Here is a 26627-nt window from a genome sequence, read left to right as displayed (position 1 = left end):
GGTACTTGAAATTGAGGTGTTTCGCTTTGGACAGCAGTGTTTAGTTTATTTTCAGCTGCCTGGTTATCAGCAGGGAAACTGTATTAGGTACTCCTACATGGGTTTGTGTCCACAGTGTTTCTCATTCATCTGCTTCTCAGTCCTCGCTAATACTCTCTCTTTATCAGACCTTGCAGTGTTGAACAGATTGGCTGCTGTTCACTTTTCAGATTGGTCTTTGAAATTATTGTCCACTCAAGCGAAACATGCATGCTGTTGCAGTTGGAACTGCAGTTTGACGACAAGTGTTTAATTAATTTGAAAATTGGTAGGTTAAGGAGTGTCTCGTCATCCCTGTGTTCTTTTTCAAAGGGAGCACTAGTAGGCAAAATGTTGAGCAACCTTTTCCTCGGATCACTATCTGTCGGGGACTGCTTGCCTTGTGACGCTTTGGTTTTGATGGCATGGCTGTCATGCAGGGTGAAGATGATCAACATCTTTGAGCGGTGCGCCCTTCAGATTGGCGACCGCAACTACTACACCCTCAAGGCTTCCGACCATGTCACCACCCTGGAGGAGTGGCGGCGGCAGTGTGCCTCCAAGTACAGCGCCTTGGTCGCCCACCCCGTCGAATGTGTAAGTGGCGCCGCCTCTCCCGGCAGAATATGTGAGCTGTTGGATAGTAGTAGGGGGAGTGGCAGCGCTTGCTGGCATGGCCTTGCTAAAATGCACTAAGCAACCCACTGTGGGTGGACGAATCCCAAGGTCACAAGTAATCCCAAGGTCGCAGGTTTGACCTTGACTGCAGCAGCCACTGTACATTAGAGGTGAAATATAAGAACGGTTGCGGGCCTTGTGTTGTCTTGGCGTACAGTACGGAACATCGGATGATCAGAAACGATCTAGAGCCCTCTACGTGTTAAACCCTGCTTGCGATGCAGTTCAGATGCAACCAAGGACATGAGTGTCTCAAAAACACCAACACGGTGCTCCTGCAGAGATGGGCTCCCATTATTCGGCAGCTGTGGTGGACTCTGCTTATGACGGGAGAAATGAGGTCTGTCTTGAAGATGTTTGCCACCTTTTGTAAGCAGAGAAACAAAAGTACTTATGAGTGATAAATCCGTGCTCTGTGGGGCCACTTTGATGCATTTGTCAACAAAGCACTATAAATTGTTTTTGGTGTTATTGTGCCTAGCTCTGCAAACCCACTTTTTTTGAACCAGCGTTCGTGGTGAGACATTTCCAGCATTAGTTCAGGGTAGATTCCTGTGCTCACTTCCATCCTTTTTGGCCCTAAAAGCATGTATAGTCTTGCTTTGTCGCTCCCTTAGTTGTCACTGCATCATCGTGACTGCATGATCATTCCCTCGTGGATTTCATTGCTCGGAGAACTTTTCTTGGTTCATAAAGCCATCCCTTTTATGCCGGTATGTAGTATTCACGGCTGGGAAGAAAGATTGCTCTCTGTCAGAACACCAAGGCTGCCATAATTTTACTGATATAACAAGTATTCTTTTACTTAGTTCATAGGTTTGAAAACGCACCTGTTGTAATCGGAACCAAAATATGACTGTGTAATGCATTCTTTTTTTCTTTACTGCTCCTCAAGATATATGCCACTATCTTTGTCACTAAAGTAGGATACAACTAAAAAAAGAAACACCATTTGTAATTATAGACCATAGTATGTGGAATTTGTATTATTCTGCTGAAAAAGACACGAAACCAGTTTTTAATATTGTGACTATACCAAATAAGCCAAAAGCACTGAAGTTCTTGATGTTATAATGTTGATCTGATGGTTAGCTTTTTGCTTAGGTAATAAGAAAAGCTTTAATAGTGGACTTGCTGCTTTTTGTCGTGGAGGAATTGTATGTGGCGGTTAGTACAGGCTTGAGTTGTGTCCGACTATAGACTTGCAAGCAACTGGGAGAAAGCAGCTTTTCAACGGCCTTGGGTCTACTAAGTGCACGGCAAAATAGACAGGATGTCTCCCCGTGTGGAAAGAAGGCTGCATGAACTGTTCAGAAGTAGTCTGGAATGAACTTGGGAAGCAAAATAAAGAAGGATGAACGACCACAGGATTGTGCAAATGGGAAACACAAAGCGGTGATTGCACAGTGCATGGTGTTGACAGCAGCTGCTGCTGTATGCGCAAATGGCTTTCGAGGCTTTGCTATGCTCTGTGGGGTCACGTGCACTCCTGAAGTGTTGCCTCTCTAATGATATTGTCACGTGGTGGTGACAAGGTCGATGACACAAATGAAGAGTCGGTGATTGCACTGAAGAAATTCTTTATTGGGCTGACTTGCGCCCGCAAAAGAACTAAGCAACTCGGCGGCGGCGATAGCAACAAACGGGCTGGTCGATCGTCGAACAGGGAATGCCCTTCACACGCGTCAACGCTCAATTTAAAGGCTGCTCAGAACAATTTAGATAACGTCGTAAACAGCTACCAGCGCAAGCTGGAACATTTTAGAAAGACACATGAGTTGCCGGAATCTTCGAGACAGATCTCGGGTCATCTTACGCTACAACGAAACTGATAAAGGTGCGACTCGCGACATCGAGCATTAACAAACAAAGAATACAGAACTGATAAGCGATCCAGAATCGGGGTGATAAGGCCGTACGCCGGCGGCTGTTAAAAAAAAACAAATACAGTTTTGAATGTTTCGCGGCAATATTGACATGTCCATTGCTTCCAAGATTTCCCGTGTCGCCCCAGTTTCTTCCTTAGCGTTATGATTCTAATATATTTTTGTAGGGTATCAAGCTCCCCCTTGCGTTGTATTTGTGATCGCAGTATTTTTTTGTAGATTTTGAGTATGCAACATACCGTACGACTCTTGCAAAGCTTTTGCACTCTTCAGTGTCCCAAGTGGCTCATGCAGTATTGCCCTCAAGGGGTAGTTTTGCCCCTTTAGGTTCCATGTTTGTTTCCCCAGTGCTGCCAGTGAATCGAACTTAAATTTGGATATTGTCGGCAGAAAGAAAATTTACGCCATGCGGGTTCGCAGGCAAAACTTCATTTCAAAGCAGTTGCTTAAGTTAATTTAATAAGCGTGCTCCATCTAGTGGTAGCAGTACTAGGTGACAAGACAGCGCTGCAGTAAGTTTTGTTGGAGAAAACTCATCCCATAAATTTTTACTTCCTGTAGAAATGCTTTATGTAAATTCAGCTTTCAAACTTCTTAAGCATTTAAGGCATTCTTGATTTCACTGCGTTTATTTATTTTGGTCCTGTCCGTTTCCAAATGCGCCCTGTGTTCTTGCCGGCAGCCGCAGGGTCCTGAGAGTGAGGCTGCCCGGCAGCCCGCCGCAGCTGTCGCCAGCCATGGGGACACCATGGTTGAGAATAACAAGGATGCCCAGCAGTGCCAGGATGGCAGCGACTCTGAATACGAAGACGTGGAGGACGAGGAGGCCAGTGGTTCCGACACGCTGTCCGTGACGAGCGGTTCCACGGCCTCTTCCATGGACCACCATCGGCGGACGCCAGGTGGGTGCCCTTGTCTCAGCTGGCTTCTGACAGGTTCCATGACTCCCTAGTTTAAGCTTTTACTTTTCGCCTGTGAGGCTGTCATCTTGATGCCTTCGGGGAATGCCAAAAGATACGGGGGCAGGCCTGGTGAAGTGCATCCGATGCATCAGTACCGGCTGGCTATGGCCTTTGTTATGCCATCGTTTGTGGTCATACAATGGTCTAGCACTGCTGTCCTTGAGGCAAACAGTTTGTGTTGCTTCTTAACCATCTATGACATGACAGGGGTAGCAGAAGCTACAAACGATGCAGACGCCAACCAATTTGGGAGCTCAGTGGGACTTGCGAATTGTCCATGGTCTTTGAAAGTTACCTTGCAGCCAGAAACCAGCCTCAGAAGCCAGCATGTCAATGTTTCGAATGTTCGGTTTACAAGCATTACTAGTATCATACTAGTAGTGCCCGAGACAGGTTCACATGTTTTTGTCATACCTGTGCCATCTCAAACAGCATAGCCTATCCACGCCAGCTCGCCCAATTCACTTTACCTCCCATTGTGGCAAACAGAGAGTTGTTTGGGACAGCACTGTCTGCTAAAGTCTACGACGGATCGAAAAAATTGAACACTTATTCTTCACAGAGTCTAAAATATTGTTTGTGAACTATGCAAGGTGAAAAATTGGTCGGCTGCACTAGTTTGGGATGCAACATGAACTCTCGATAGTATTTAGCGATGGTGTTTGATCATTAAAAACCATTTTTTTTTTACTGTTCTGTTGTGCCTCTTGCACTGTTAGTTATTCCCATGCACTGAAATCTTTCATCTTCAATGCCTTCTCTGGTCATTGTAAAGCTTTATCTGAGCTTCAGGACATCCTCAATGTTCTAATGCTTGCTTAGTTGCGCGGGAAGCGTAATCCTTGCCCATTTTTTTCTTAGCACGTGGAATGTCGTGCAGTTGTGGCTGGACCAGCTCCTGCCTTCATATGGCTCTCTACACTCATTTCTGCTAGAAAACATACACACAAAGAATGCTGTGACATCTTGATCACCTCATTGCAGTGGCTTTGGCAGATGGTCACAATCTTGTGTGGGCTTGAGTGCTGCCTGAACAACTCGAAAACTAAGCCCTTTTGCTATTGGACAAGTTGCATTGGTCACTTATGCACCATTCGCACGAAGAGGGAGTCATGTTTAACTGCTTTGGTATGAGATGGGAGCGAAAAGTAAGGTGCCTGTGTACTGTGCTATGTCAGTACACGTTAAAGAACCCCAGGTGCGAGGGTTGCACAAAGTGCCAGTTGAAGTTCGTCCCCCGCGGCATTTTTTAGGCCTTGAGGCTGAAAAGTATGACCTGTCCCGCAGCCTTCCGGCGAGGCAAACACGGTCCATCCCTTGCCACCAAACTGCTGAAGAAGCGAAAGCTGCGGCGGACGCGCAAGCGGCAGCCACTGGAACAGCCCTCCATGAAGCCCGGTGACGTGCTGGTCACGGAGACACTGGCCACCTATACCACTGCCCAAGTGGTCTGGCAGGTAGGGGCACTCTTTTGTTGCTTTGTAGCCTTGTGGTAGCTTGAGGTAGTCAGTGCATGGGCTTCCTTCCTGGCAGGTGGCACTGATGTTGTCTTTAGTACAGGCAGTGTTGCAGGTGGTGGGATGTTCAAAAGCTTACGTTAACCCGCTACTGCCGTTTTGCAAACTTTATTCACCACACGTTTTCCTTTACCCACCCATAACCTTTCCTTAATATTTCTTGGCTTGCAAAATGCCTAGTGGCAGTGGCAAAACTAAAGCTCATACTGCTTGCCCGACGTGTTGGAGCCAGGCACGTTTGAGATATGCATATACATCTTGCTTTCTCCATTTATTTTGTAGGATGGTACCATCGAAAGCGGCATTCCATCTGCAGACCTCTACCCCATCCACCATTTGGATGGCCACGAATTCTTTCCAGGAGACTTTGTTGTAGAGAACTCAGGTATTACCCTTGAGTTGCATTCACTCACACCCTGTCTAATGTGGCGTCGAATCATGTTGTGCCTTAGGGAAATGTGGTGCGCAGGGAAGGCTGGAAGCCATTTTCCAGAAACTGCTTGTGCAGTGCAAGCTTGGCCAACCTTCGCAAAAAATTTCAATATATGTTACTTGTAGACTGTCTATTAACTTCATACTGAAAACATTTCAAGTGGAAGCATGAAGTTGCCTTTAGCATCCAAGTTGCCCTCTGAAGCTCTGTGGCATGGAAATTAGGTCAGAACTTTGATGAATAGCATGCAGGTAATTGTGAGTAACCTGAAGCATTTATCGTAGGCACTTAGATTGTACTACTAGTTGGTGTTGATGTTGACACTGTTTCTTTCGTCGTCTTTGGTTTTAGTTAATGAAAAAAAAAAGGGGGGGGGGGGGGGGGGGGAGCTTATCTGAATCTGAGGTCTTGCCCTTGTAGTGGAGTAAAATTGCTTCTGTTATTGCATTTCAGACAACCCGGCACCACACGAGTATGCGGTGGTCAAGCGGGTGGACCACTCTGGTAGGACAGCAGTGGTCACCAAGTTCAAGACGTACATGGCTGGCGCCGACCCCCAGTGAGTTGATTGACTATGTTAGCCATTCTGGTCCCCTCCTGGGCTGTGCTGGCTCAGCCGTCAATGCTGTGTAATTTGCATTATAGACTCATCGTGCTGCGAGCTTTTTTCTAATTTTTTCAAAGCTGTATGATGATGGCTGCTGTTGTGTGCAAGACTGCTTGTGCTCATGCTTTGGAGCTTTTGCTGCTACATATCATGTTGCTTGCTTTTCTCAAGTTTGGCCTCTATTGATATATCCGTTACATCCATATTATTGCGTGCCGCCTTCATTTCTTTCTAAGCCCTCAGCATGTTGGTTGCAGTTGGCTTGAACAAATTGCAGTTGGTTTATAATAGTAATACCCTTCTTCTTTGTTACTTTTATGAGGCCTCTCCTCTCGCATTCTGTTCATTCATAGTCATATTATAATGTGTTTAGGAATGATACTGTGATCATGAATGTAGCTGTGTAAATGCTCCTGACGCAGGTTAGATGATGGCATGGCACAGTGTGAAAATACAAAAGAAATAAATGACAAGTACGCTCTCGTTTGTGCATTTAAAGGGCACACACAGCCTAATTATATGGCTGGTATGGCTGAAGAGGTCAGGCACTTGTTCGGTGGTTTATATAGCCAAGCTGGTAAATAAAGCAGTCCTTGAAACAGGTAACGTCTACAGCTATCCGCCATTGTTTCTTGCTCTTTTTCCTTTCAGCCCCGAAGAGCTAGGGTTGGAGGAGGTCAGTGTCTATGACATCAAAGATCACCCAGACTTCAAGTACCGGCCGGCTTCCTGTGTCATCCGGGTTGCCAACTTTGAGGTAAGCTTCCTGTCACCTGTGCCTCTTGTTTCTTCTATGTGCCTTGTAGTTTGACTCGGTGAAACCAGTTTTGAATCACTCAAAGCTTCCCTTGTATAAAGCCTTGTGTTCCATGTCCTTGGCGGCATGGAGTGTGAAAGTGGTTTAGTCAAAGACGTGGAACCTTGAATTTATTCGTTTTTTTTTTTTTTCGTCTTTCTGTTCTCCTTATGTGTGGTTTTTTTATGCTCACCATTCCTTTTTTTCCGTTTTTTGGACTGCTGCTTTTATTTTATGCATTTCGTGTTGTGAAGTATGGCGTGGTTCCTTTGTACAATTACTGCAGTTAAATATAGCATGTTGAGATGCCGTAGACGTCTGTGGCAGTATGGCCTCCTAGACTACTCCCGCTTGGCGTAGACAGGAGGAATGAAAAACTTGCAAGGCAGGAATTACGCACCCTTGCTGTTGTGTGGGGCGTGCCGTAGTGTGCCGGTTGAAGCGGTGCAATTTCTGCGCCATTTGAGCCACACTGCGCCAAATTGTGCCACGTGCTGCTACAAGGTGGAAGTTTCTGCTCACTTTTGTGCCATGCCCGGGTCAGAAAGTTTGTTGCAAAAACTTTGGCAAAGACGAAATTGAAACTTTTAACATGGTGAGGGCACGCTCTTTCCACCAATGTGTCACAGAAGACATGGGTATGGAAATGCTCAAAATCGCGTGTTTTCGTTCCGGGCGATGAACGAATATAGAAGAACAGTCCCGCTTCCCGGAACTTAAAAAATTGCGCATTTGTAAATAGCAGTCACCAGCCTGACATTCACGATCTCGCGCTTGTTGCATAAATTGAACCTGCACCTCATTTGCATGTCTGATTGCCTGCATGCAGCAAAAGTTGCGCCCTAGGAGTAGGCTTCGCACAAAAAATTTTTTAACAGACATTGTGAGAGCTGCTGCAGCTACTCTGCGCATGGCAACATTTTGGCTACTAACTTAAATGTTTGTGGGAGAGACTAGAAACTGTAAGTGCGGTACGGTACCACTTGCCGAGTGAACATAAAGAATGCCCTGGAGCCAGATTGCACAGGCATAATATATTGCAGTCACATAATGTTACATTTACGAGCCTATAGTAGTACTAGCCCTAGGTGGGATGAGGCAAGGGAGGTGTATCACAAAACTGGCTTAGTGTTGGGGGTGGAGGGGAAGGAATAAAGCCAGAGGAGTTGGAAAACTTTGCAGTGGTGTAGATCTTTCAAGTTGCATATCTGTGCCTAATTACCAGACATTATTATCCTCCAGCTGTTGGCGCAACAGTGAAGCGTTTGATGGCAGAATCCTCAAGGCTAATGCCAGACGTAGCCTCGTCTCAACCTCAATCTCAACAGCTGGCAGCAGCCACTCTAGCCCCCTGCCCCCCAGCTGCATCTAGGGGCTCATAATAGCTTGACTGACATCTTGTTGTAGAGGTGTTCTGTTGTTCTTGGTCTATACCCGTGCGGACATCCAGTGTAAATTGCAACAATGCTGTCGTGAAAATCTGCCGAAAATGACAGCTGCTGACAGCTGGTGTTGTGAAGAACCTTCTTTGTTGTTAGTTCATTCCTTCACATATTTTTGAATTCCTTTGCTCGCTCTTTTATTCTGCTTACTCGCAGTCTCTTTGACACTTTTTGGTGCTTTGAGCAGCCTTCCGGTTTTCATCCCAGAGCAGTGGCTATTTTGCGTTCAATTCTGAAAGCCACGTCATTGCTCGAGCGCAAGGGCATGCTGCAGTAGTTGGTATCCGAGGACACCCAGTAGCTCTCTGCCCATTCTGTAGTGGAGCCGTTTTTGGTGTTACAGGACAAGGAGTCCGAGTCGACGGCGGGACAGGTGGTGGACGTCCACCCTGCAGGCAAGGTGGAGGTGCAGTGGGTGAGCGGCAAGACGTCGCTGTGCTACCCGCAGGAGCTGTACCGCATTGGCGAGTACGACTCGGACGACCTCTGGGACGATGGGGACGAGGAAGAAGAGGTGGACGACGAGTCCTGCTCTGCCGACAGCTGGGAGACCGAGTCGCAGAGGTCGCACGACGGGGACCCGTGAGTCTCCTCCGCTGTCCTGCCCTCTGCCATACTATAGTGAAACTTCTCTAATTCAGATTCGGTTAAAACCGGTCTATTGTATGGCTCACAGACCAGCCATGCGCATGCTTGCGAGAGAAGACGGGCTTCACTGCAATGCAATAGCGTGGTGGTTTCATATTCACATGCTCTCGGCTCATCGTGAAAGCAGTGCTGGCATTTGTTCTGCATTACGACTGTTCTTGCTCTGGGCTCACTACAATCTCATGACAGGCCTTTGGTCACTGGCAAATGTTTGGAAATTCTCTAGTGTCAATTTCTTGAATCAGATAGGGATCGAATAACAAACATGTTCTATTCATATACTCACACACCCCTACTGACATAACTTCAGTGTCAGTTTTGGTTACTGCTGAGATGCAATGTTTTACTTGGAACGATCACAAGGCAAGCATATGGAGTGTGCGTGCAGTTATATATATTTCTAAGACGCTGCCTTCTTTGTTCACAGTTGCTGTAGTACAGCTTTAGGGAGGGTGTTCCTCTCTGCCTGTTTTACTAAGATGAGCTTTTTGATGCGTTCGAATTGTGCAGGTCTGTTCGTATAATAGTTTCTACTGACAGAAGCATGTCTAAATAAGTCCACTTATGGCCCTGAAAACATTGTTGAATTATGACGCGAGCTTGGCATTTGGAAGTGATTGCACAACTTAATTGTTTTTGGAATCTTCTCTGCGTAACATTGGTGCATCCCTTACATGCATTTGGTCACAATGTGTTGTTCTCCCACTGGATAATAATGTTGCTGCAAAAAGCAAACCTTCACGTGGGGGATTCCCCTCTCGCAGGATGTCACCGGATGACCCCAACGGACCGTCGGAGCTCATTGAACCACCGCCTGCCATCGATGAAGATGTGGCAGAGGAAGAGACGGCACCTGCTGCTGTGGCCGCAGCCGCAGCCACAGCCGAAGCCCCGGCCGACCCCTCGGATCCACAGAGCTTGCGCACCAAAATGCAGGGCCAGATTGAGCTTCTCAGGCTAAGCATGGCCCGGCTGGAGGAGACCTTCACACAGAACCCGGGCCAGCAGTCCTGCTCGGTCATTCGCCGGCTGCTCGAGCTCTACAGACACTGCAAGTGAGTCACGGGGGTGCAATCACTAGTTAGTGCAGGCTTTTTCTTGGAAAGGTGCACTTTAATTACCTTGTGGAGGTTTTCCGCGCCTTGTGTATAATAGTATATAGGGTGTATAGGGTATATAGGCTGTGAGTAATAATTAAACTAAAGAAATATTTGGAGTGCATTTCGTGCGAAAGCTGCCGTCACGCACGTCTATTGTTTGTTTCTTTTTGACAGTAGTAGAGGCCTGGGGGCTACGGGTCATCCTCCTAAGTGAGAGGCACAGGTTACATCCCCAGAGCTACTGCTATACTCTTGCTTCTCTCTGGGGTGTGGGAAATGGTCTTTGACCAAACTGTCTGTGTAAAAGGATGATGGCTCCATAAACCATTGAGCCCGTTAGTGTTTATAATAAACTTCGGTCGTAGCCCTAATCTCTGGGAGCACCACGTGGGAGTAAAGCTTGTGCCCATTAACGATGAGGCAGCAGAAACCCGGTGGAACTACGGGAATGAAACATTGGCGTCAAACTGCCGGCATGGGGTGACCCAACCGGGTGCTCACCTTGTTGATGTTGGTGCAGGCACTTTGACCAGCTGCTGGGCACCAACTACTTCCAGCAGCGCAACCTGCACGTGCTGGTGGAGCGCATCCGCCAGCGGGGGCGCATCAACAGCCCCCAGCATGTGTCCGAGCAGATCACCAGGCTCTTCTCCGCCTCCCTGGATGCCGCGCTGCACGACGAGCCCGACATCCCCGAGGAGAACGCCATCAACGAGGTGCTGCAGCAGCAGCAGCAGCAGGTAGGGATTCTAGCAGCTTAACCACGCTTTGTAGCATTGTTCTTCGTTAGTGTAGTGCTTCATAATTTTCGAGGACTACTCCATCCAAGTACAGTTCTCATTCAAAATTGATCATCTCGTCCTTTCATAGTTTATTAGGGTTCTGCTTGGCAGTAAAGAAACTCTTTTTTTGGCTTTTAAAAATCGAAGTTAGGTAAAAATCCTGCCTTCGCTTTATTCAAACGCGTGGCATTCTGCCCCGAGGAGGACTAGTTGCTGTGTAGTATAGCCTCGAAGATCCATAGCGAAAGTGTGGTGTTGACAAATGCAGTGTTTGTGGTGACAAAGTCTGAAAGTGCCACCTATATTTTGTTTTGGGGACTTATAGCTTATGAGAGCTGATAGCAGTACATGAGAGTGGGTCTCTGTGTTGTCGGAATATCATACTCTGTCGACACACAGCCTAACTTGAATTGTCCTTGGCGCCCCCAGAAGCTCCCATATTCTTCACTGGGTGACCAAAGAGGATTCTGTACACCTAAGCTGAGGCCCATGGTGTATGGGGCATGTAGGTCAATTTGGCTGGAAGTGTCACAGATATGTTGACAAGCTCTGAAAGTGCGATAGTAAGGTGTATGTGTGCGTGTGTATGCATAGGGTGTGTGCCTGTTTTTGGCGGATGCCATCTCTAGCACTGCCTTTAGGCTTGATAAATACATGGGAAAGGGCATGAAGGGCTCATTGCAACATGCGTAATACCACATATGTTGTTACATATATGTGAAGCATCGTCTCCCAATGCTTTGGATGTGTTGACTTTGCTTCCTTATTAACCCTTCATAGAACAGTTGAGGATGCATGTATCACTTTTTTCAAGTGCTGGCAAATGGACAGTGGTGCACCTGTCTACCATATCTTTGGATGTAAATCCTACCGAAAAACTAGACAAACCATTCAAGATGTTTTTATTTTTGACAATGGACCTGCTTGGCATTCGTTAGGATAGGTTAGATTTAGGGTTGGGTTAGGTTAATTTAGGTTAGGTTAAACACTTAAAGCACTATGTTAAGTACAAGCACTGGCATACAGTTATATACATGTGTACAGAATGGACGTATGCTGCCCATTCTGGCAGAGAACATAATTGTGAGATGCGAGTGCACGTTAAAGAACTGCAGTTGGTTTAAATGATCCGGGCCCTCCATTATTGCATCTCATAGCCTTAGTCCCCTCGGGACATTAAACCTGATAGGTCCTGAACTAGGCCTGTGCGAATATTTGATAATTTCATATATTCATCTCAAACAATCAAGTATATTCAGTATTCAATTCAGTCTAATGTTTGCTATTTGAAATACCAAAGGATTCGTCTTGAGCGAATAGTCTTTGTAGAATGGTTGCTTTGCGTGGTTTCAGCTTAACCGCGAGGCATATGTGTCATGTGTTTGCTCACCCGTACATATCCGACGGTGCGAGCAAGAGAGGGTGCTAGCATGGGTCACCTAGGGAGAGGAGTGTCCATTTCCACCGGCTGAACCGGGTTCGTAAGTTGGCTTCCTCAGTTTCGAGTGGTACTTCTTGCGAAAGGTCGACACAGCTTCATTGACTGACAAAGCTTCAGTACAGACCTTCCCATCTTTTTTTCTTTCGTGTAATAGCCTGGAGTGTTGGGAAAATGCTCGGATCTTAAAATGGTTCTCGTGCCAGTCGATTTTCGTGCGCGAGAAGTATTCGAAATAGTCATTTCAGAATTATTTTAAGAAAATTACTGTTCGCGTCGAAACCAGAAAAAAAGCTATTCGCGCAGTCCTACCATAAGCCCAGTCCTCAACGGTAAACAGCTGAGTAGCTCAACTGACTGGACTGCCGTTTATATGGGTGCTCTCGACGAGTCGTCAGTTGACAGTATGCCTTATGGTACAAGTCGATTGCTATTGTCACTGCTGTTTCCTAATGGCACGGAAGATTGATGTCCTGGCCAGAGGGGGCAGCAGTGTGCAGCTGTAGCACGTATGAAACATGGTAGGCATAGAGTATAGTTGCTGTCTCGTAGAGTAAAGACTGAAAATACCTAAGTGTCCCAATATGAGAATTAACAAGATACATTCAGACAGTCAGTTTTATTGCTGCTTTGTAGATGCAATCAGCTGGAGTCCGTTTTGGCAGCTCTTCCAACAGACTGCCCACGTACGAGGCATACAGAGAGTAAACAGAACTGAGCCAACGGGTAGTTGTCCCCTTTGTCGCAGACCACTCCGGACGGTGCACAGTCGCCACCCCAGCCGGCCAAGGAAGAAGGTGGCCAACATCCGACGGCTCCTCCGCAGCCGCGGAAGCCGACCAGCGTCAGCTGCCGGCTGGAGGGTAGCGGCAACTCGCTGGAACCGCGCAACATCTGCCAGCAGCTGTGCTCCATCCTCAAGGCCAGGCTGCTAAGGGCCCATGAGGATGTCCAGGTGAGAGCCCAACTGATTACAGTTGTGAGCACTCTTGTAACAAATGGGACCGTCATTCACACCATTTGTTATATCCTGACGTTTGCAGTGCACTGATAAGGAATAATAAATTGGATTCCTTGTAGCCTGAGTTGCTTTGAGGCATTAACCCCATAGACCATACCAAACCCATTTAATATTTTTTTCACAAAATTCAGGTTCGCTTCGGCATGACTCCCGCACAAGTCGAGATTGCGGCCAGTGACGCCGCCTCTGAGGAGCCGGACATTGATGTCGAAAAACTGGAGGAGTCCCTGGAGGCTGCAGCCAGTGTCGAAGCTGCAGTCAAGGAATCTGAGGAAAATGTCGCGGGAGTCGTCAGCGAAGTGGCTGGGGACCAGGAGAGCAAAGGCCAAGGTGGGGCATTCTTTCCGCCGCCGAAATTCGAATCGTTTTGTGTTGCTTTTATGTTCACTCTTTTTCTGTCGCTGTTCTTTTATCGTTGCTTTTGACAGCGGAAGTTGAGACAGCTAGTGAAAATTTGAAATTGTGATTACAAAACAGCGCCATTGACATGGCTGAAACATCCTTGTTAAGTTTGGCCAATTTTCTTTGGTTTCCTGTATTTGAAGTGTATTTGAAGTCCATGATTCAAACTTTGGATAAATCGAACATTTTTTTTTCTGGTTTCTTGGAAGTTTTGAACAACTAGCCTTTTTCTTTCACTTTTTTTACCTGTTTTGGCACCAAGTTAAGACTATTTGCACTGCAACAAATCTGAAACTGTAACATGATCGTTGAAGTGCATGTGGTTTGCCTATCACGGTCTTTTCTATTTTTTTTTTACAGGTGTATTCTCAATGATGGAATCTGTGCCAGACTGCCACAAGTACAAGCTGTCCATACTGCAGCCGGTTGACCCCAAACTTTTCTTCAAGGTTGTCAGGAAGGAGGTGTGTGTTCGTTTCTCAGTAGCAGTTATGTCTAGCCTCTGTCATATTTTTTTTTTCTCCTTGTGAGTGGGCGACCCTTTTTTAAATCTTTTGCCCTCGACTCACTACAACTTGATTTTCTATTTGACTAGCTTATTTGTTGGCTAGCACTGCGTAAGCTTAATCGCGGAGACCACTGCTCCAGCCGCAGTGTGTGACAGGCTTGTGACACAACTGGCAAAAAGAGTGGTGGACAGCGGGTGCTGATGTTTGACTTTTTTTTTAACCTGTGCAGATCAAGCTCCTCACATCCTCCCTACCCGATGGCATTCACGTAAAGGCCTTTGAGGACCGCATGGTGAGAGCGCCGATTTCTCTCATTTCAGTAACTATGATTCTCTCACCCGCTTTAAAACGGCCTCGCTTTTTTCTACAAAATAAAGCTAAACACACGTGAAACGTGGCTGTGTAAGCTCTTTGTTTCTCTTAAAGGCACCGCTTGCTGCCACTGGATTTTATGGGGGGTTAATCCTCGAAAGAATGCAGCCCCGTGCATTCTTTCGAGGATTAACCCCCCATAAAGTCGGGGCTGCGGTACTTTTGCTTTGGGGCTACAAGCCTCTTGCTTTAAAAAACACCGCAATTTTTTTTTTTGCCTTTTGTCTTGCCATTCTGCCTTAAGCCATAACGTCTCGTGCTTCATTGCTGCATCTTTGTGGGACATGTTACGGTGCAGCAAACAGGACCAAACAATCAAATTAGGTCCAAAAAATCGGGGGGTCCGAATGTTCGGTTGGCCAGTGTGTTGCCTCGTGTGTTTAAATTGAGACAGTGTGGGCCATTGATGTGCGCAGGACCTGTACTCGGTGCTGATTAAGGGCCCGTGCCGGACGCCCTACGAGGGGGGCCTGTTCCTGTTCGACTTCCAGCTTCCTGCTGAGTACCCCCAGTCTCCGCCCCAGTGCCACTACGTATCCTACTGCAGCGACCGGCTCAACCCCAACCTCTACGAGGGGGGAAAGGTCTGCGTCAGTCTCCTGGGAACCTGGAGTGGAAAGGTGGGCCATCTCTGTCTGATTCCATTTGCCCCACTTAGTTCAGTCTTGGCCGAAGGACCTAAGAGGCTCACTTATTAACTGAGTGGATGGATTGCCTGTAGTGATTAAAACCAAAACACCCGCTGCATGGATATGAACGTGTAAGCAAATGTTTGAGTATCGGCTTTAATGTGAAGGCAGTGTTTTCCTGGAGCGTGTTTCATTCCTACTTCGTTTTTATTGCGAAAGCAATACTACTCTAGGTTTCGAGCCTTCAGCGTAGCGTGGCCGGTAGCCACGTCTTATCCACGTGGTGCTGTGACGTCACACCCCACGTGACACTAGGCGATGTTGGTTGGCAGGAGCTGCCAACTTGGGTGTCTCGTTTCAGATGGGACGGTTATATCAGAATCAGCCTGCTAGGACCATGGCATTCATGTTACCCCTATAGGCCACTAAGGCACGTTCATACGGCTTGGTTAAAGCGGGGCTTTATATGTAGGCTGAGGAAGAAGAAAAAAAGAACGCTCAGTCACCTGCAGCTAATGCTTTCGCTCAATATTTGGTTCAGCAGCGTTGAACCCTTGTAATTTTTTTAATGTAGCAATCATTTCACGCTACCTCATCGGGTTTTGAAACATACATATGCTGGTGGTGAAAAGCCTAGCAGCATTTTGATGCATTGTGTTTTTGCACGCTGCCCCCTGCCATGGTGGCTCAGCGATTAGGATATTCAGCTGGCGAGCCTAAAGGTGCGGGTTCAATCCCGTCCGATAGAGGCGAAATGCGAGGCTTCTGTGTATGGTGCTATGTCTGCGCACGCTAAAGATGATGGATGAAATTAGTCTAGAGATGTCCCTCATAGCCTGAGCCACTTTGGGACGTTGAACCTTCCCGTACCATACCGAACTGCGCTGAAGAGCCGCTGTTTACTTGAAAAATCAACCAGGTATTTTCTAAAAGCATGTAGTGTATCTCTGTTTTTGGCAAGGGCAAAGTGTCGTTAGAAACCCGTAACCTGTGAATATGGGCCTACTTTAGTTCGTCCCTTTAAGCTGTGCAGCAACTCCTTGGCTGAGCACAGCATACAATAAAATCTTGTTAGTTTGAAATGCATGGGTGGATGCAAACACATTTTTAATTAACTGGGATTCGAACTAATAAAAAGAACACAAAATGCCGGGAACTGTAGCTGGGACGCAGTCAGGTTGTTGGGCCTTTTTTTTTTATTACTATGTAGCGAAAGCTACACTGCGGTATATTTTTAAGCCGTTGGCGTGGCGCCGTGGAAGACAAGGAAGAAGAAAAAGGAGAAGAAGAAGACAGGTAACTAGGTAGTTGATAGAGGCGAACAACTACAGCAAGTTGCTAGGACAGAAGGTTCGTTCGAATGTTGTGACAGCGGTGTGCCCCAGAGTTCGACGTAGAGACGACGTCATATCACTAGAAGTCTTCTACACCTGAATGATGATGGTTAGCGACGAGAGGCAAGGGGTGCTCATACGTGAAGTGATTCCCCTATGGCATATGCCCGCTTTTGCTCGATGCGACGCAATGAAATACGATTGTGCAGAAGAGAAATGTACCCACATCGTGCAAATTCCAAGGCAAGCTGGACAAGGCAAGTGGCAGCGTTGGCTTAGTTGTAGCAGTCAAGAACTAGGAAAGTATTGTCAGTTGAAGGATGGCTTTGTTTGAGTAAATAAAGACTAGGCTTTAATATATGTATATATATATATAATATACAAGTCTTTCTCAAATTGTTTGCCTCAGCGTATTAGAATGTGTATTTTTGCGCATTTTTATTTGTTGCTTAGAGGTCAGTCCCATTTTTGATATGTTAAAACTTGGCACCGACTGGATGGTGCTGGTGTTTTGTTTGTCGTGTTCCGCCTCTGTAATCTGTACCCTGTATCGCTCCTATCTTGGTCCTGACCGGACTGATAGTATCTCTAATAAATAAATAAATAAATAAATAAATAAATAAATAAATAAATAAATGCATGAAGAGCAGTGCTCTAATATCAAACTGTCAATTGAGTACCATAATCAGTGGCCAATTTTTTTTTACTCTCTTCACATCCCCATTGAAGATGCGGCGTAGCTTTGGGAAACTGTGGCCAACCAGACTCTCTGGTGTGCAGTTCTCATTATTGGTGGTGGAGCAGGCTTCACCTAACTGAACCCTGTTGTTCTCCATGTCCTCTCTTTCTCCACAGGGCTCGGAGATGTGGTCAGCAGAAACCTCAAGCCTCCTGCAGGTGCTCATCTCCATACAGGGTGCGTATATACGAGGGTTTAAGCAAAGTGTTTTCCAGTGGCGGGGGGGTGTGGCTTTTAAATGTAGAGAGGTTAAAGTAAACCTTGGGCAAGAAAATCATTTGTGCCACAGCACTCCTATCCACCACCTTCCCCTTTGTCTTTTACCCCTCTTCTTTTTTATTTTCCTCTCAGCAGTTTATGTTTTGTTGCTAAGATTGCTCTCACTGCCCGACTGCAATGGTTCAGTGGTTAGTGCACTCAACTGCAGAGGGGAGAGGCCCACGTCCAATACTGATCGCAGCGGCCGCGTTTCTGATAGGCGTGACGCAAGGCACCTGTGTGATTTGCAATGTCAGTACATGTTAAACCCCACGCGGTCAGAATTATCTGGAGCCCGAGTTTCTTTGGGATGTTAAACCCCAGGAGCTAACCATTGCTTTCATTGTTCATCACAGTTCTGTTGTCCACAGGTGTGATACGGTCCCTTTTCCAGGACTCGATGTGGTTCCTGCGTGCCGCGACATGAGTCTCAGTGTACATGTTAGGGCATGTTGTTGTTGTTTTGTTTTCTCGCTGATTGCTTACTACATGAATTCTGAGACATGCCTGCACTTGCCTTATAGCTGCGGTGATGATGTAGTGGTCTAACGCAGTGGCTAGCTTAGCTGACCTGTTCGCACTGCCGCAGGTTTGAATGCCACTCGTGTCTGTAGAGTATTTTATGTACAGGCTCATCCACTTCTAGCTATAACGCGGTCACTGCTTTCAAAGCAACAGTGCGTCCATCCCAGGCGAATATCGATGCAAGGTGATGCAAGAACAGAGGGACCTGGAAGTGCTGCATCACATAGACTGCCAGTTAGCTTTCCTGTGCAAACAGTTCGGACATAACTGCGCTTTGAAAGCAAGCAGTGATCATGTTATAGCTAGAAGCGGACGAGGCTGTACCTATCATGTAGTGTGTGATGTCACACTCCAGAGCGGAGGGAAATCCCTCTGACATGTGACACTGGATTTCTGCTCCAAAGAGTCCTATATGCTTTTGCATAGAATGTCCGAATTATCTAAATGTCGAATTAATGAATGACTAAACACTCGTGTAAGCTATTTCATTTCATTTAATTACCCTAAAGGCCCAAGTGGGCATTACATAGGGGGGGAGAAGTCATAATAACATTGTTCAAACGTTTCATAGTGTCATCACATGTTAACAACAAAAAATGAGAAAAAGTGATATACAGAACTAACAAACAATTACAAACAATATTACATACGTAGATCAATGGCAACACGAGCACAAATCAGAGAAAAACAAAAATAAACGAGCGTAAAAAACTATAAAACAGGCCTAGTTCTCAATTTATTAAACATTTCCGACTAAGCAGGGAACATCGTTTCCAAGGCTTCTCTAAATTTTTCATGGTTCGTGAGGCAAACAATATTTTTATTTAGATCGTTCCATTCACTAATTGAGAGATGAAGGAATGAATACTGTAACAAATTTGTTCGCGCAAAAGAAGGCTCCACTTTGTGATCATGGTCGCGGCGAGGAAAGATTTGAGTGGCCGGTTTTATTTTCTCGATGCTGTAATTTGAAGGGTTATAGTAAAGCTTGTGGAAAAATATTAGGCGATTAATTTTTCGCCTGATCTCTAAAAGCCGGAGACCTAACTCTCGCTTAATTAAAGAAATGCTAGAATACGAGGAATAATTGCATGCAATAAAACGCGCAGCTTTGTTTTGCAGAGATTCAAGTTTAGCTATTAGGTATGATTGATGAGGATTCCAGATAATCGAGGCATATTCGAGTTTCGGCCGTATGATTGTGTTATAAACAAGAAGTTTAGTGTCTTTGTTGCAATGACGTAATGACCGTCGCATGAAACCCAGGGTTTTGTAAGAGCTCCCTAATACGTTGTCAATGTGTGTGTTCCAAGACAGGTTGGCTGACAGGTATACTCCTAAGTACTTGTGACTGGATGTGTTCTCAATGGCTAGGTTATCAATCTTATAAGTGTAGTAAATTGCTTGATTACGTGTTGTGAAACGAACAAGTTTAGTTTTTTTAATATTCATAGTCATCTGCCATTCAGAGCACCATTTGATTAGGCGTTGTAGGTCATTTTCCAGTTGGGTGCCAGCATGCGTGAAGTTGAAATTTATTTGGTGTAACCAAGAGCCGTGGTTGTAATGTTTCAAGATGGTAACTATGCGATGATGAGGCGTTGCAAAGATGGAAGCATGTCATGCGTTTGGTGTGCGCTTGGCGTAGACTCGGGCCGGCCGTTATTTATTTTAATTTTTTTTGCAGGTCTGATCTTGGTTTCGGAACCATACTACAACGAGGCTGGCTATGAGCAACAGAGGGGGTGCCAGCATGCATCGGAAAACAGCCGGATGTACAATGAGATGGTGGTGCTCAAACTGGTGCAGGTAGTGTGCACATTCCCCCTACCCTCTCTGCTGCATTTTCTTCTTTCATTGGGGCAACTAGAACCAGAGAGGGCGCGGCGCGTTCGCTAGTTCTGTGGTGTTGTTGGCATAACACAAGGGACAAATGAGATTCAAATAGTGTGATGTCAGAGACGGATGAAATGAAAAGAGGGCAACTCAACTGTGAAAGGGAGGGTAATAATTGAAGAGGCAATACACAATGGGCCGACATGAAAAGTCAGACAGTTGTGGGCCGGATCGCATGAGCATATGTTACTGCTCATTTTCTATAATTCTAACAAAAATGCATAATGACATTCTGCAGCTGTTTTTGGTGAGACCAAATAAAATGCTTATTAGCATATTTGAATGTGCGAAAAGAAAAAAAAAATTGGCAGTTCGTGCACAGAAATTTTTTTGAAGTGATGACCTGCAAATGTTTGATGGGGTGTCGGAAATTTTTTGCTGTGATGGAAATTGTATTGTAGTGGTATTCGTTGTAGCTGTATTGGACTGTATGTATATGTTGCATTGCCTGCAATGGCATCGAGCTTAAATGACATTATGTTGTCTTTTTGTTTTTTTTCACTGAGAGGAACTGTGGCTTTGTTCGCCATGTTCCTCGGAAATGGTCTTTCTCAGCTGTTTCTAGGCATGTTGGAAATTTATAAATTTGTTTGTGGCATCGTCGCATTTGACGTGCTCGTCGAACTCTTTCAGTCCAAAACAGTGCAAAGAGCGAAGGCATTCTAATGTAGTGCATTTGAGCTTCACAACAGTGATATTGTTACGAAGGGGGTAAGACGTCGGAGCGCTGAACTACAAGACGATAGGGTAGGGAGCTCAGCTGGTCAACGGCAGCGCGTCCGGCACGAGAGTCCTTTTTCAACGTCTTTCTCCTTCACTTGTCTTCTAAACTTCATCTTCTTCCGTACTGTTACATTTTCCCCCTTTGCAGACGAAGCCCCCCGGGCGAGGTAGTTATTCATTTCCACGAGAGTGACACGGCTTCATCCGGGCGACATGGGCAACTTCAGTTCTGACTGAACGACGACCACTTGCTGTCATACGTGCTATTTGGTAGTTCACTTCGCTGACGCGTTCAAGCACAACGTAAGGGCCAGCGTAATGCGCCAACATTTTCTGCGCTAAACCACGCTTTCGGAGAGGTCGCCAAAGCCACACTAAATCTCCAGGGGCGTAAGACACATGGTTATGCCGGCTGTCGTACCGAGCTTTTGAACGCTCTTGAGAAGCGAGAATTCGCAAACGGGCGAGACGGCGAGCTTCTTCGGCTCGACAAAGAGTTTCCGCAATGCACGGTTCATCATGGACGGAGTAAGGAAGAATGGTATCTAGACAATACCGAGGAGGACGGGCATATAGCAGGAAGAACGGGCTGTAGCCAGTAGTCTCATGGGTTGCGGTGTTGAATGCAAACGTTATAAATGGCAGTATAGTATCCCAATTCTTGTGGTCAGATGCGATGTACATAGATAGCATGTTTGTGAGTGTGCGGTTTGTGCGCTCCGTCAAGCCGTTGGTTTGAGGGTGATATGGTGTGGAATGCCTAAAATGCGACGCACACAAACGAAGAAGCTCTTCCACAACATCTGCCATAAACTGGCGACCTCGGTCACTTATGATCACTCGCGGAGGTCCATGGCGGAGGATCACAGAACGGAGCAAGAACAGGGACACGTGGTGAGCGGTGGCTGAAGGAAGAGCTGCCGTTTCGCAGTAGCGGGTGAGGTAGTCGGCACAAACCACGATCCAACGATTTCCGTCGGATGACTTCGGGAAGGGACCCATAAGGTCGATTCCGATTTTCTCAAATGCGCCACGTGGTGGAGTCACAGGATGCAGCAGGCCCTGTGGCGTGGACGTAGGGCGTTTGTGTCGTTGGCACTCAGTGCAGCTCGCCACATATCGCTCAGTTGTCTGGCGCATCTTTGGCCAATAAAACCGGTCGCGGGCACGATGAAGCGTTCTTACAGAGCCCAGGTGACCGGAAGTGGGGTCGTCGTGCATGGCGCGTAAGATGCACGAGCGGTAGCACTCGGGAACCACAAGCAGAAAGTTCGTACCGGTGCTTGAGTAAGCCTTTTTGTACAAAAGGCCATCACGGAGACAAAATGGGCTGGAAGCAGTGGAATCCCGCGCCTCCGCAAGCAGGGGCTCGAGGCTTATGTCAGTCTCTTGCGCAGTCCGCAGAGCCGAGGCGTCGGGAAACTCGGGCACGACGGAGGCGATGTAATGATCGAAATCACCAGAGTCACATTCGGTCGTAGGAAGAGGAAGGCGTGAAAGACAGTCTGCATCGGCGTGTTTGCGGCCACTCTTGTACGAAACAGTGAAGTCGTACTCTTGCAGACGAAGGGCCCAGCGTGCCAGACGACCAGATGGATCACGAAGGTTGACAAGCCAACACAGGGCATGATGGTCCGTCACAACCGTGAAATGGCGTCCATATAGGTAGCACCGAAACCGCTGAACAGCGAAAACTACAGCGAGACACTCCTGCTCCGTAACAGTGTAGTTACGCTCAGGTTTGCTGAGGGAACGGCTTGCATACGCAATTACATGCTCGCCTGTTGTCGAACGTTGCACAAGCACAGCGCCAACACCAATCCCACTTGCATCAGTGTGGACTTCAGTCGGAGCGGAGGGGTTGAAGTGCCGTAGTATGGGATGTGACGTTAGCAGAAACTTTAGTTGGCGGAAAGACGCGTCGCAATCTGAGGTCCAGTCGAAAGGGACGTCCTTTTGTAGAAGGGATGTCAGAGGGTAGGCGACGTCGGCAAACCTTGGAATGAATCGTCGAAAGTAGGAACACAGGCCCAGAAAACTGCGGAGCTCCTTTTGAGTCTGTGGTCGTTGAAATGCTGCAACTGCTGCAGTCTTCTGTGGATCTGGCCGAACTCCATCGCGGTCGACGAGATGCCCGAGTACCAGCGCTTGACGTTCACCAAAACGGCACTTTTTAGAATTCAGGACAAGGCCAGCCTTCTGTAGGCAATCTAACACAACAGCGAGTCGCGTGTTATGTTCAGTAAAAGTCCGGCCAAAAATAACAACATCGTCTAAATAGCACATGCAGATTTCCCACTTGAGGCCACGAAGTATTGTGTCCATAAATCTTTCAAATGTGGCCGGCGCATTACATAGGCCGAAGGGCATCACGTTAAATTCAAATAGGCCGTCCGGGGTAACAAATGCAGTTTTTTCCTTGTCAGCAGGATCCATCGGAATCTGCCAATAACCCGATCGCAAATCAACTGAAGAGAAATAAGACGCGGAAAAAAGGCAGTCTATGGCATCGTCGATGCGTGGTAGAGGATACACATCCTTTTTAGTGATGGAGTTGAGGCGACGATAGTCAATGCAGAACCTCCATGTTCCGTCTTTTTTCTTCACCAATATCACGGGAGCAGCCCAAGGACTGGAGGATTCCTGTATTACGCCCCTGTTCAACATGTCTTGGACTTGCTCGGTGATGATCTTACGCTCTGATGGTGACACACGGTACGGCTTTTGACGGATCGGATGGGCAGATCCCGTGTCAATCCTGTGGCGTGCGCGCGACAGCGGAAAACGTTGCGAGCCGTTGGACTGCGTGAAATCAAAGACGGATAGGTGCTGGGACAAGAGGTTCTTCAATATCTGTCGTTGTGAGGTGTTCAAAGATGCGCTGATCATCGGAAGAAGCTTTTCGTCAGCAGGTGAGTTAGTAGCGGGGTTGTCTAGGGAAGGAGTAACGACAGCTACACAATTCGGGAGAGTTGCGCTACATGAAGCTAGTTTGGAACCCGCTGGAAAAACAACTGGTTCCGATGAGCAATTTATAGTCCACAGTCCGGTACGGCCCTCTTTCACGCGAACCAAACAATGCGGCACTAACGCATTTTTCTTTACGCACTGTAAATTAAGAGGCGCCACAGTAGCCTCAAAAGAGTCGTTAATAGCACGGGAGCAGGACACCTGGACACACACTGCTGAATGTGGCGGTATGACGACTTCATCACACACACACAAAACGTCTTCATAATTTGATGTCTCTTCCAAAAGTTCACGAGGAAGAGAACCACTAACACTTAGCTCTCCCGTTCGACAGTCAACTGTAGCGCCGCACATACGCAGGAAGTCAATTCCCAAGATTACGTCATGTGTAGATCGGGGCAGTACTGCAAACTCCGCCGGAAACACTGTGCCCCCCAAGGAAACTTTAACGCTGCATACCCCAACCGGATACAATAACTCTCCACTTACTCCATAAAAATTTGAAGTTTTGTCCCAAACAAACATAACTTTGTTCTTCAAAAGGTTCTTAAAATTTAAACTCATTACTGAAACTGTAGCACCAGTGTCTACCAACGCCATCGTTGGCAAACCATCAACAATCACATTGACCTTGTTCTTTAACATGAACACAGACGGAGGAATAATAGGTAGCAGCGCACATTGTCCAGCGACCTCACCTCCATTGGCCGCGCTGGCTAGTTTTCCTGCGTTGGTGGTGGGGTAGGGAGGGTAGGGTAGGGAGCTCAGCTGGTCAACGGCAGCGCGTCCGGCACGAGAGTCCTTTTTCAACGTCTTTCTCCTTCACTTGTCTTCTAAACTTCATCTTCTTCCGTACTGTTACAATATGGCCACAGGAATGAAATTCTCGGAATATCAAAGTATTCTGGCATTTCCAGTCAGCATAAATTACATTGATTCAGTAAATTGATCTCTACACTGATTCAGTACATTGATCTCTGAGCATATATCGGAACAGCAAAGTAGGAACGATTACTAAAGTGTCTTAAACTGCAAATGCGATTGCAGCATGGAACATATTTTCCTGTAATCGGGCAGTAAGCATGATGGTTGTGATGACTATGTAATGTTGTGCTCTTGATAGAAGAGCGTGCAGTCCCATCATGCTGTAACAGAATTACTTTACCTAACTCATTCTACGGAATGGCTGTGGACAGTTGGCATGATTGTGAAAGATGGTCATCGACTCTCGCTGAAGTCGACCTCTTTGTTGGCTCCTTGTTTTACAGTCAATGGGACGTATGATCCAGAATACGCCTGAAGTTTTCAAGGATGAGATCGAACAACACTTCAGAGACAATGCAGATAGGTAAGGCATAGGGCCGCTGCATGCTAGAGTAATCGTGTGCAATTTCATCGCACTTAAATGGCTTTGGAAACCAAAACATGAATTTAGCGAGTGTAAAAAGGGGGGGAATTGAGAGTACTATTCGATTTTGTGCGAAGGGCTTTGAATGCTTGGGGGGGGGGGGTGATGTTGGCTCGCGTGAACTCTCCAGAAACTTTTGTCGTGCAGCTCTTCACCTGGTCTTCATCCTTTCCATGTCCCCTTAGGTTTGTGAATCGGCTCGAGAGCTGGCTCAGGCTGTCCGATGCCTGGCACCAGACCTCTCCAGATTCCGCAGCCACTCCAGAAACTCTAAAAGCCTTTGCTGAGAAAGGTCAGTGGCGCGCTTGGCTGCCAAGCTTGTTTCTGATTTGCGTGACATATCGGTGACCTCTGTCTTTGAACTAGCACCATTTGGAGTTCTCTTCACTGAGGGTGGCGCTGTGTGACATGGCCATCAGCGCATTCTCCGCTGTTAACAATGGTTCAAAGGTTGCCCATTACAGATTCAGATTAATCCTGCCTGCTCATTTATTTGCTGTTTATTTGAAATGAGTTTCGCAGGTTCAACGGGATGTGAAATTTTTGAAAGTTTTAAGAAAAGTTACAAAAAGTTTGTCTTTGTTTATTTACCTTTATGTTTTCCTTCAGCTAACCTCTGCAGAAAAACGTTGGGTGCAGCCGAATGCAGGCTTACACAGTTCACCCATTAAACTTCATTCACACCGTTAACGTACAGTTGTGTTTGGCCCTGCGTTATCTTTTGCATGAACAGGCTACTCTAACCACTGAATTTTCACCTAATTGAGCAAATCGTTTTGCACTATATGTTTTCAATCGCCCTTTTTTTCTTATAATGTCGTTAATTGCCTCAGGGCCTAAAGGCAGTTTGCACAGGTTTTGTTTGACTGTCCACACCTGCTTCCGAGCGCTGCATACCGAGTGGCCAGGGAAAGGGAAAGCATGTATTTAGCAGCTGTTAGGTATACGCAAAGCTTTTGGTTTGTGGTAACATTTAGCTGTCCGCATTTAACGGTTTCACAACTACCAACTGCAGAGTTTCGCCACTACTAACTGCGAATCATTACCACACAGCGCACTTTGTACCATATATATATATATCCTAGTTGCGAGGCCACGAAAGAATAGGTTTTGTAGAGAGAAGCGTGGAAGGTGTCTCAATTTGGGTGTGCCCCCCAAACTACACTGCAAGTTGAGGGCAACCCGTGCCATTTTGTCAAGAGTCTGGGCACGTGTATCGGCCGAGAGCGTTCAGTCAGTGCGAGCGAACTAGTTTTAAATCCCTGCCGTCATATTTTCTTTCAGGTGACTATGGTGTCGGTGGCAGCAGTGCATTCCCGGACTTTCCGCTGCTCCCGGCCTCACGGGGTTTCTGTTTGACCCTGCGCAAGGCGCTGACCACTTTCAAGGAAATCCTGAGGGCCCATGGACTCGGCTGCCTGGCCGAGGGCGGGCAGTAGCCAAGCCAAGCCCTTGTTGCCTCCTCTCTACTTTCTGCTTCTCTTTTTCTTTTTTTTTTTAAATTCTTCGAGGGCTAGCTTGTGTACATTGTGTA

The 26627-nt window shown here is 46.7% G+C and overlaps 1 protein-coding gene across 1 annotated transcript in view; it reads left to right on the top strand.

Moving 5' to 3' along the window:
• Positions 1 to 26627, top strand: part of LOC146189216 ((E3-independent) E2 ubiquitin-conjugating enzyme) — a 40450-nt gene that overhangs the window by 11314 nt on the left and 2509 nt on the right. Inside the window, exons 7-25 of the mRNA XM_084604120.1 lie at positions 459 to 615; positions 3265 to 3484; positions 4832 to 5001; positions 5344 to 5446; positions 5948 to 6053; positions 6753 to 6858; positions 8683 to 8921; positions 9752 to 10042; positions 10608 to 10827; positions 13056 to 13262; positions 13460 to 13658; positions 14091 to 14194; positions 14469 to 14531; positions 15028 to 15231; positions 17430 to 17490; positions 19784 to 19905; positions 24954 to 25033; positions 25279 to 25385; positions 26378 to 26624. Of these exons, the coding sequence (XP_084460246.1) occupies positions 459 to 615; positions 3265 to 3484; positions 4832 to 5001; positions 5344 to 5446; positions 5948 to 6053; positions 6753 to 6858; positions 8683 to 8921; positions 9752 to 10042; positions 10608 to 10827; positions 13056 to 13262; positions 13460 to 13658; positions 14091 to 14194; positions 14469 to 14531; positions 15028 to 15231; positions 17430 to 17490; positions 19784 to 19905; positions 24954 to 25033; positions 25279 to 25385; positions 26378 to 26532 (2914 nt within the window). The 3' untranslated portion in view covers positions 26533 to 26624. The remainder of the gene's footprint in view (positions 1 to 458; positions 616 to 3264; positions 3485 to 4831; positions 5002 to 5343; positions 5447 to 5947; positions 6054 to 6752; positions 6859 to 8682; positions 8922 to 9751; positions 10043 to 10607; positions 10828 to 13055; positions 13263 to 13459; positions 13659 to 14090; positions 14195 to 14468; positions 14532 to 15027; positions 15232 to 17429; positions 17491 to 19783; positions 19906 to 24953; positions 25034 to 25278; positions 25386 to 26377; positions 26625 to 26627) is intronic.

This window comes from Amblyomma maculatum, chromosome 5 (genome assembly GCF_055883805.1).
Source record: "Amblyomma maculatum isolate TAMU_Amacu chromosome 5, ASM5588380v1, whole genome shotgun sequence".
NCBI classification, from domain to species: Eukaryota; Metazoa; Arthropoda; class Arachnida; order Ixodida; family Ixodidae; genus Amblyomma; species Amblyomma maculatum.
This window is presented reverse-complemented; position numbering and strand designations above follow the sequence as displayed.